The sequence below is a fragment of the Zootoca vivipara genome, chromosome 13 (assembly GCF_965207765.1).
Source record: "Zootoca vivipara chromosome 13, rZooViv2.hap1.1, whole genome shotgun sequence".
Classification (NCBI taxonomy): Eukaryota; Metazoa; Chordata; class Lepidosauria; order Squamata; family Lacertidae; genus Zootoca; species Zootoca vivipara.
Window position 1 is genome coordinate 44,782,432 of NC_142596.1, and position 11,200 is coordinate 44,793,631.

The window sequence follows — 11,200 nt, forward strand, 5'->3', positions numbered from 1 at the left end:
GCACCGTAGGGAACGAGGTGCATTTTCTGCCGCCGCTGTAGCTTGGAAGTGATGCGCAGCATATCGTAAAAGCTCATCTCCAAAGCGTCGTCTGGAAAAACAGGACGGTAAAAGGCCCGTTTGAGAGTGTCAGCCGTGAATGTCGGCCTCTTGTCAGCTGGCTTAGATTTTTGCCTCGTCCCATCTCCAGAGCATCACTTGGGGAGCAGGGGGGGAGGTGTAACTTAAAAAGCAATGGTCGCACTTTAAAGCATGCAAGTGCACTTCAAAACAGGGGTAGGGCACCCTTTTCAGCCAGAGGACCGCAGGGGGAGAGGCAGCATTATTCTACTACTATTTCTTATATGTATACCTCCTCCTCCTCCTCCTGTTCTTCTTGGTGTCACAGACCTTTGTGTTTTTGCATCCCTTCGGGATCCCTCTGCCTGAGCCGGTCTTGGCTGATCATCCTTTGCTAGGAGAGCTCTGCCGGGAGGGACTTTAAATGGCTTTTGTGACACTGTCCTTGTGTTTTGTCCTTTTATCTGCTGTCCGAGCAATTCCTTGCTGCCTGCCTTGAACTGGAGGGGGTCCAAACTGTGGAAATTGGCTACTGAGAGGCCACTTTCCTGAGCAGGATTTGACAGCTCTGCTTGTGTGATCAGTGGGCACTGTATTGCGGAAGGGGCGTAGCTCAGCAAGCAGAGCATGTATTTCACAGACAAAAGGTCTCCTGAGCCCTTCCAGGCAGGGCTGGGAGAGACCCCCGTCTGAAAACCTAGATCAGGGTGGTCCAACTCATGGCCTAAGGCCCTTTTTGGTGGCAACATTTGATATCCGCCCCCCTGCCCTTGCACTGCTTTCCAAAAGCCAGGTAAACAAGGTCCTGGGCTTGGGGAAGGAGCCTTGAGGTCATCCTGTTCCTGCTTGTTCCAGCTTATCAATATCCTTCTTACAATTTTGTCACCCAGAGTACTCCAGGTGTGGTCAGACCCAAGGCAGAATAGGGCGGCTTTATGACTTCCCTTGATTTGGACACTCTGCTTCTGAAACACAGGTCCTGAAAGATCTACATCGGCTCCCAGTACGTTTCCGACCACAATTCAATTTAAAGGTGCTGACCTTTAAAGCCCTAAACGGCCTTGGCCCATTAAACCTGAAGGAGCGTCTCCACCCCCATCGTTCAGCCCAGACACTGAGGTCCAGCACCGAGGGCCTTCTGGCGGTTCCCTCCCTGCGAGAAGTGAGGTTACAGGGAACCAGGCAGAGGGCCTTCTCGGTGGTGGCGCCTGCCCTGTGGAACGCCCTCCCATCAGATGTCAAGGAAATAAAACCACTACAGTGGTACCTCGGGTTACAAAAACCTCCGGTTACAAACACTTCAGGTTACAGACTCTGCTAACCTGGAAGTAGTACCTTGGGTTAAGAACTTTGCCCCAGGATGAGAACAGAATTCGCACGCTGACGGCGTGGCAGCAGTGGGAGGCCCCATTAGCTAAAGTGGTGCTTCAGGTTAAGAATGGACCTCCGGAACGAATTAAGTTTGCAACCAGAGGTACCACAGTATCTGACTTTTAGAAGACATCTGAAGGCAGCCCTGATCCCTGTTTAGGGAAGTTTTTAATGTTTTAATATTTTATCAGTTTTTCATTATTATCATCATTAATATCTGTAAATATATTATTATTATTATTATTATTATTATTATTATTATTATTATTATTATGCCAATGCAGCCTAGACTAGCATACGGTTTTTTTTCTTTTTTTGCTGCTTCGCATGGTTGTCTCACATTAAGCTTGTGGTCCACCAAGACCCCTAGATCATGTGCAGGTGGTTTTGCTTGCCCGAGTGTTAAAACCTTACATTTGCCCCTGTTAAAATTCAGTTTGGTGCTTGCTCCTTTTGAACGATTGAGGGTTGAAATTTATGGATCGGAAGACTGTCAGGCCCATTCATTTCAGTGGGCCTCCTCTTGAGTAGGCCTAGCGTTGGCTACAGCTCTTAAGCGTTGGCTGCATGGAACTGAACCTCTTGGCGCGTGGAAGTGACTCTCCAGCAACAGCTCATCCGCCTACAACACTTATCCGCCTACAGCACTTTTTTTGGTGGGGGGACGGCCGGCCGTGCAACACTTTCCTCTAAGCTGTTGGACTGGAAACAGCCATGGGACATCAGCTGGCAGCCGAGGGGTTTTGCTGACTCACCCCTAAGAGGTGGCTGGCTTTGCGCCCAAGCTTGGCAGGGAGATGAAAGGCAGCGGGTTTGCAAAGCTGCTGGGACTTGAAGGGAAGCTGCGGGATCGTGAGGGCAAAACCTCCGGGAGCGCATGCGTGCATGCGTGAGAGAGGCAACAGACACGGAAAGGTTTTCTTCTTTTGGGGGGTGTTGCGAGAAACCAGCAAGGCAAAAGAAGGAACCGCCACATTTCGGGAGCCACCAGCCTGTAAGGAAAACACACACACACACACAAAACAGAAGCAAAACATTGATGGATTGTGTTTTTCCTGTCTTATTTTGCCAGAAGCTTTGGAAAATGCGTCCCAACTTGTTTCGTCAGACCTCCTGCTAACCTGGGGAGGGAGGAAGTTGCTAGCCAAAATGTTACTAGAATTTTAAAAATTTGGACGCACACACACAGATCGAATCAGGAGTGGGGAATGGAGCCCCAGTCGGCACGGCCAGTCCTCAGAATATTAGGGTGGCATCCGCCAGGGCCGGCCCACCCATGAGGCAAGGCGAGGTGACCACTTCAGGCGGCAGAATCCACAGGGGCAGCAGTCCAAGGAGCGCATCCCCGCTATTGCTGCCACGGTGGTGGCAGCGCACTCCTTGGAGCCTAGGTCTGCCTCCTCCTCGGTGGCAGCACCCAATGCCTCTTCTACAGCCACCTTTTCATGAACAGGAAGTGCTGTTGGTCTCCTTCCCCCCCCCCCTTAGGGAGGAAATGGAGGGAGCTGCCCTCTACGGTCTCCTGGGCTTTGATTCAGAGCAGGCCTTAGATTCCCATTTCAGCCGTTGGGTAAGGCTGATCTGATCCAACCCACACACCCCACCTTGTTCCCTGTGTTTATCCTCACTCCCCCCCCTTCTTCCCTTCTAGGGGGCGCCGTTTTGTGGCTCGCCTCAGGTGCCGAAATGTTTTGGGCCAGCCCCGTCATCCACATCACACCTGAGGGATAGCTCAGTCGGTTAGAGCATGAGACTCTTAATCTCAGGGCCGTGGGTTCGAGCCCCGTGTTGGACGGAAGATTCCTGCAGTGCAGGGGGGTGGACTGGATGATCCCCAGGGCCCCTCCCTACTCTACAATTCAAAGATTCTAAAGATTCCACTTTAAAGAGTCACAGCTCCCCCGCGCCAAAGATTTACAGTGGTACCTCTACTTACGAATAACTCTGCTTATGAATGTTTCTACTTACGAACAGAGCTCCGTCCGCCATCTTGGATGCGGTTTGGATAGGATTTTTTCTACTTACGAATTTTTAGATAGGGTTGCTTCGACTTACGAATTTTTTCTCCCAATGCATTCCTATGGGATTCGACTTACAAATGTGCGTTCGGAACGCATTAAATTCGTAAGTAGAGGTACCACTGTATGGGGATTTTAAATGGGTGGGGTATTGTTTTTGTTTGTTACTACAGTATGTTACTTTTTTTTTTTTTAATCGTAAGCCATCCTGTGGTCCTCAGATGAAAGGTGTTATAACAACAAAAATAACAATATAAATATAAATATAGTAATGGATGGCCATGAATCTTCAAAGTGGAATAAATGTGCTTTAATCATGTGGTGTGGATGTGGTATAAGTCTTAAGACATTAGCACAGTTGTTAAGAAATCATAGATTTATTGTGGAAAGGGGTGGGAAACTGCGTGCAAGAACATTGTTGGCAAACTGAAAATGTGTCGTCATTAGCCAAAGATTCAAAACGCAGGAACAGATGAGGGCAACTCCGTTTCCAGGTAATACATTGGGTTGCACAAGACCTGGAAGAAAATCAAGGGAAAGGTTGGCTACAAAGAAATATTTTTTAAGGGTGTGGGTTCAGAGGGTGTTTCTCACAAACGCTCCCTGCAGATTGAGAAAAAGACTCATTGTCTATGGCTACAGGGCCAAGGGTTGCTCCATCTGAGCAGAACTGAATAAACCAGAGCTTTCCAAACTTTGTATGTTGTTGACGCACTTTTTAGACACACATCATTTCGCGACACAGTAATTCAGTTTTGCATCATTTCATGACACAGTAATTCAGTTTTACTAGCAAACCGGAGATTAACCAACCCCTTTCCAGACCCAGGAGGAGCGTGGGGAACATTCACACAACACAACTACAGTGGTACCTCGTTTTGAGTCCGGGATCCGTTCCGGAGCCCTGGACACTCGGTGAAAGGGATGCTCGATAAAGCGTCGCTCTGTGCACGTGCGTGGAACGTTTCTGCGCACGCGCGAAGTGCGATTTAGGAAGCTGGAGCTTCCTGCAGCCAATCAGAAGCCGCAATTTGGTTTTCGAACGTTTTGGACGTCGAACGGACTTCCAGAACGGATTCCGCTCGACTTCCAAGTTACGGCTGTAAATACCGGTAGAATGTGGCTGGCAAATAGAGATTTCTCCTGGCTCCGGTTTGCTTCAGTGTTAACTAGCTGTCCCGTTGCATCCTGCAGCCGTAAACACCAGCAAGTATGCCGAAAGCTACAGAATCCAGACCTATGCAGAATACGTGGAGAAGAAGCACGAGGAGAAGAGGCAGGGCAAGAGGAAATGGACAGAAGATGGTTGGAAGGAGTTGGAGGGAAAGAGGCTGAAAACACAGGCCACTCCGTACGTGCTTCAAAACCGGTACTACAACCCAAACAGGTGAGAGGCACTTTTTTCACGGTCTGCGCGTTCAAAAGACAGGTGAGAGAGAATCACTTTTCCATGCATTTCAAAGATAACCAGGTGTTCCCATTTGTAAGATTTCACACCCGCCCTTCGGCACGGAGGGTAGGGCTCGAACCCATGGCTTTCAAGTTACAAGAAAGGAGATTCAGACTAAGTAGCAGGGAGAGCTTTCCGGCAGTAAGAGCTGTTTGTGAGCTCTCCTCCTTCCTAGGAGGTTTTTGAGCAGAGGTTGGACGGCCATCTGTCATGGGCTCTTTAGTTGAAATTCTCCTGCGGTTGCACTTAGATGATCCCCTGCGTTAGGGTCCCAGGGCAGATTACAACAATGTTATGAAAACAGATAAAGCCGTTGCAGTGATAAAACAGGTAAAACAGTTTCATGTGGAACAAGAGAGGTGGGTCCCCCGAAGCAAAACGCCTAAGCTGAGGTCCAGTGCCGAGGGCCTTCTGGCAGGTCCCTCACTGCGAGAAATGAGGTTACAGGGAACCAGGCAGAGGGCCTTCTCAGTGGTGGCGCCCACCCTGTGGAATGCCCTCCCTTCAGATATCAAGGAAATAAACAACTGACTTTTAGAAGACATCTGAAGGCAGCCTTGTTTAGGGGAGTTTTTAGTGTTTGAAGTTTTATTCTGTTTTTAATGTTATGTTGAAAGCCTCCCAGAGTGGCTGGGGAAACCCAGCCAGATGGGTGGGGTAGAAATAAATTATTATTATTATTATTATTATTATTATTATTATTATTATTATTATTATTATTACTGACAGGGTAAAGGGTGTGTCTTCAGCACTCAGTGGCAGCTGTCCAATGAAGAGGCTCGACACACCTCTGCAGGGGCGGGGTTTCTGCTATCCTGAGCTGCCACCTCCCAAAATTCCAGGGGTGATAGAACTCCCAAGAGGTCCCCCTCTGCCAGTCTTGATACCTGAGACGGTCTTTAGGGAAGGATGCCACCTTTCAGAGAACTGAGGCCTGAGCCATTTAAGGCTTTAAACCAGGCATCCCCAAACTTCGGCCCTCCAGATGTTTTGGACTACAATTCCCATCTTCCCCGGCCACTGGTCCTGTTAGCTAGGGATCATGGGAGTTGTAGGCCAAAACATCTGGAGGGCCGCAGTTTGGGGATACCTGCTTTAAACACTTAATGTGAGCATCTTGAACTAAGCCTGTGAGTGAACCAGCAACCAGCGTAATGGTTTTGGAACAAGGGCCATGTGAACATTCTCCTATTTTATTTATTTCACAAAGCTTGACTGTAGGCAGAAAAAAAAACCTCAAAGCCAGTACATTAAATTCATCCCATCTTGTTCAATTGGTAATTCTATGCAATAATCACTTACTTTATTTTAAACGTTTTCATCCCATTCTTCTAACCCAAGAATGGTTAACAAATACTGTCCTTACATGACACGTAAGGAAAAAGGGATTTAGGGAGAAATATAAAAATCTGCTGGAAAGGATAGCACCTTTACGGCTATCTCCTGTCGAGGCTATTACACTTAAGAGAGTTCATATGGATAGACAGTGGGCACCTAAAAGGGAATTACTGTACTTTACTGGGGGGGGGGCAAACTGAAATCAATGGAAAATATAAGGAGCCATGTTACTACTACCACTAATAATAATAATAATAATAATAATAATAATAATAATAATAATAATTTATTATTTATACCCCGCCCATCTGGCCGGGTTCCCCCAGCCACTCTGGGCGGCTTCCAACAAAATATTAAAATACAGAAATTCATCAGACGTTAAAAGCTTCCCTAAACAGGGCTGCCTTGAGATAACTTCTAAAGGCCTGGTAATTGTTGTTCTCTTTGACCTCTGGTAGGAGGATTTAAACATACATTTAAAGAAGACTGGAAAACATCTATCGAATATATGGGAAATAATTGTGTGCAGCTGAAAACGCTGGCAGCATTAAGATCAATTCAACAGCGTAAATAACTTTGGATATAATGGAATACTGACTGGTAAAGTTTTTGTAAAATATGCAGGTAAAATGCACCATGGAAGGAGAAGAAGGGAAGCAAGTCGTTGATATTTTAAGGATGTAAAATGAGTATTTTAAATTGTAAAACAGAAAATTTAATAAAAAATTTACACACACACACACAGAGAGAGAGAGAGAAGGAAAAGAGACTTGGGTGTTGGGGGAGGAGGCGGCAAAAGCAAACTTCTGCATGAGAAGCTGAGAACGTCCTCTTTTCTCTCTTTCCCTCCCCAGTTTTTCAGCTACCAGCGCCGTGGGGAAGAGAAGCATGAGCCCCATTCAAGAGGAGAGTGGCTGTGACGATGTGGAAGAGAGCGAAATGCAGGAGGAGCCCCCAGACTCCTTTGGGGAGCCCTTGGAAGAGGGGAAGAAAAAAGCCAAGAAGTTCAAGAAATCCAAAAGGGAACATGCCCCAGCAGGTAGGTAGGATACGTAGGTGTGTTGATAAATCAGCAAGTCTGGTGCCGCAGAGAGCTTGATTGAGCTCTGCATGGATTTAGGTTTAGTGGGTGGTGCTTGTGGGGTGAGCTTGGCTCTGCCGGTTTGGTAGGGTTGGATTGGGGGGGGGAGGAAAACACACTGGTGCTAGAGCTGCTTCTTAGTCTGCCGCTCTGCATTTGTGGCCAGCCACTACAGTAAGCCAGCAGCAGTAATTTCACTTTAGCAAAGGCCCAAGTTACTTAATTCTAATGTCAGACTAGGCCAGTGTTGAGTTAACACAAAACAGGGTTAGGGTACGGCAGGATCCTATTTGGAAAGGGTTCGATTTGTGGCAGCTGGGTAGCTCAATTAGTAGAGCACGAGACTCTTAATACCAGGGTCGTGGGTTCGAGGCCCGGGTTGGGCGAAAGATTCCTGCATTGCAGGGAGTTGAACTAAATGACCCTCGCGGTCCCTTCCAGCTCTCAGATTCTGTGATTTTTTTAAAACAGAGATTCCGGTATCTTGTGTCAGCCCTCCAGCACTTCTGCTCAGAACTCAACGCTGCCCAGAGCTGCTGGTGCCGAGCTGCTTCTCATAATGCACAAGCGAACTGCAACTAAATGGGAGGATAATTCAACCTCTCCCCATGTGACTGAATAGCAGGCCTCTTTGTCCCAAAGGGCTTGTAAACGTCTTGAGGCTTGCACTGTGCTCCATGTGAGGCTACCGTTGCACCACATCCGGAAGCTCCAGCTGGTGCAAAATGCTGGAGCTAGACTATTGATGGGGACAGGATATTGCCAGCACATAACCCAGGAGCTTAAAAGTTTGCCTTGTATTTATACCCCACCCATCTGGCTGTGTTTCCCCCGCCACTCTGGGCGGCTTCCAACAAATACCAAAATACATTAAAATATCACAGATTAAACAGGGCTGCCTTTAGTTGTTTTCTAAATGTCAGGTAGTTTTTAACTCCTTGGCCTCCGATGGGAGGGCGTTCCACAGGGCAGGCGCCACTACCGAGAAGGCCCTCTGCCTGGTTCCCTGTAGCTTTGCTTCTCGCAGTGAGGGAACCGCCAGAAGGCCCTCGGCGCTGGATCTCAGTGTCCGGGCTGAACAATGGGGGTGGAGACGCTCCTTCAGGTATATAGGACCGAGGCCATTTAGGGCTTTAAAGGTCAGAACCAACACTTTGAATTGTGCTCGGAAACGTACTGGGAGCCAATGTAGGTCTCTTAGGACTGGTGTTATGTGGTCACCATAGTGACCCTTGCCTGACCAAGATTAGACAGGCTCTGAGCTTCAGACACATGGCAATGAGTTCCTTACTCCAGATGGTGTTTGGGATTACATTTTTATGATGAGTTTTTATAGCTTTATTCTCCGTGTGGTTTATTTTTATGCACACCGCTTTAAAAACGGTAATGACCAAGTAGTTGTATTAGTGCTTGAAACTACAGCTCCTCAGTTACTTGAGCAGTCATCCGCACATACTAAGTTCTTAAATGCTGTCGCAGGCTGAGAAGCAGTTCCGACACCGGTGTGTTTTCCTTCCCTCCAGGCCTGTCAAACTGGCAAAGCCAAGCTTGCCTTCTTACTACTTGCAACCAGTCCAGAGGGTGGCCCTGCCTGTCAGCTCCCTCCTCCTACTTAGTCTCAGTGTTGTCTCCTGTAGGAGGACTCTGCAGGGAGGACGATGGGAGACAAAACTAGGGTTCGGTGGTTCTGCCTATTGTTGGCTCTAGCACCACCTGCTGTTGGCCTCCCTGTCTTCTGCTCTACTAGTCCCACTCAGCCAGCTGCTGGGAGTTGTAGCCCAAAACACCAGGAAGGCAGGTTTGGAAAGGCTGCTTTTAGTTATGGAAGCTCTGCATAGCTGCCTTGCGTGCCCTAAGTCGCCCTTGATTCTAAGACGCGTTTTTACACCCAAAGGGCAGCGGCCATGACAGCCAAAGCCAACCTTGGTCCGTAAATTTCTGTGCCACTTTTGGGCTAAATGAGGCCCTGACACCCTTCCAAATTACGTTGTTTGAGACTTAGCTTTATTTATTTATTGGATCAATACATACCACCTGCTCGCCAAGGCTCCCAAAGCAGTTTGCATGTAAGCACTAAAACAAATACAGCCGTACCTCTGTTTTGAAACGTCTTCCACTGAGTTTTTCTCATTTTCTCAATTAAATTTGCAAACCGCCCTTTGCACCTTGGCTTTCAAATGTTTCAGAAGTTGAACAGTCTTCCGGAACAGATTACGTTCGGAAACCGAGGTGCCACTTATTATTTTATAACACGAAGGCTTGACAGAGTCTTCTGACATTCCATGAGGTCCCTTGCCTTGGTCCTTACTCAGGATCCCTGCACATGTGATCCAACTCCCTGCAATACAGGAATCTTTTGCACAACTCGGGACTCTAAACTTGACAACCATGAGATTAAGAATCTCATGCTCTTGCCAACTGAGCTATCCCAGCTGTTAGGATGCTCTCCATAACCACTGCGTCATGTGTTTTCCTCCAGAAGATCTCCAGGCCCCGCCCGCCCGGCTTTTCGACGTTCCAGACACGTGGTAGCATCCGGCTACGACATCAGCGCGAAGCGGACTCCTGGTTCGGACGAATCTGCGGCCCCTCGCACCTCGGCCGGCCTGCCCTTTATTTTAAAACGAAGCGGGGGGGGGGCCTTTATATAATATACACAAATAAAAAGCAGGATGTCTCTCGGCAATCAGTTTAATTTTTTTTAACGGAACAATCATCGTTGCCACCACTCCCCACCTCCGTACGTGTGTGCGTGTAACATGTCGGTTTTGTTGCTTAACCCGAAATCTTACTTTTTGCTTGTTGTAAATGTTAGAAGACTGAGTGTTTGGTATTGATCACCTTTAAACGGCATGTACCCTGTGAAATTTGCAAAAAGAAGAACCTGTGTGTGTTGTAACTTTGCTCCATCAAGGGGGAGGGGGTCTGTGAGACAGTTTATACGCAAGTTGTCTTTAGTCCAGATTTTCAGCTGTTGTTGCTACTTGGCCAGTAACAAAACACTTTCAGCCACTTAACTCCCTTTCATTCCTCTCTTGCTAGGATCTGCACCCCCACCCGCCCATTTTCCTCCCCCAGCCCCTTAAATTAACATCCTTTGTCTTGTCTTTTTTTAAAAGGGGGGGGGCACGATTTTCCTCAACCTCACCTTTCGTTCGGGAAGTACTTGAGTGGTATATAGAGGTGGGAGGGGGGTTATCCTTTTCCTGGTCCCTTTCCCTTAACTTTGTGGGCTGGTGTGAGTGTGTGTGTGTGTGTGCGCACACACACACACAAAAGGAAACCTGTGACATTAACCAGCCTTAGTTTAAAATACAAAACAAAAGATCTGCTTTGGTAGATTTCATAAACTTTGTTTGATATTTAACATTTTTGTATCATGGAAATGAGAATTGGGGGGGACGTATTTCCATAAAGTAAAAATTAAAGATTTTTTTTTCTTAGGACTTGGGTCTCTCTGTGTGTGCTTTTTAAAAACAATTTTGAATCAGAATCAGAAGAATCTTTTATTTGCATCAGCCACTAGCCATAGCAAGAAAATAAAAAATAAAAAATACAATGTACTGAAGATAGAAGTAAAACCTTAACTGTACAAAATACATTCTGGAGGTTTACTAAAAAACAATGTTGTTGCTCCCCCACCTTGCAAAAAAACACACACCCCATTTTAGGGTTAATAAGGATTGCAGCAGAAGCTGTAGAGGAGGGAACAGGTTTTCCCAGCCAGATTTTTTTTAAAAAGTTCCAGTTGCTCGGATGAAGACGGTGCTGAATCTTTTCTATCACCCATTTGCCATGTTCAAATCATGGGTTTGAGAAAGAGCCCTGCGAGGTAGGGCTCACTCCATTTTTGGCCACTTGGGAGGGGTCTGAGCCGGCTGG

At 47.2% G+C, this 11,200-nt stretch overlaps 1 protein-coding gene across 1 annotated transcript in view; it reads left to right on the forward strand.

Moving 5' to 3' along the window:
* PARN (poly(A)-specific ribonuclease) overlaps positions 1-10,764 on the forward strand; it is a 48,018-nt gene extending 37,254 nt beyond the window's left edge. The window contains exons 22-24 of the mRNA XM_035131891.3: positions 4,644-4,836; positions 7,092-7,276; positions 9,798-10,764. Coding sequence (XP_034987782.1) covers positions 4,644-4,836; positions 7,092-7,276; positions 9,798-9,850 — 431 coding nt within the window. The 3' untranslated portion in view covers positions 9,851-10,764. The remainder of the gene's footprint in view (positions 1-4,643; positions 4,837-7,091; positions 7,277-9,797) is intronic.
* Positions 10,765-11,200: the final 436 nt, after the last annotated feature.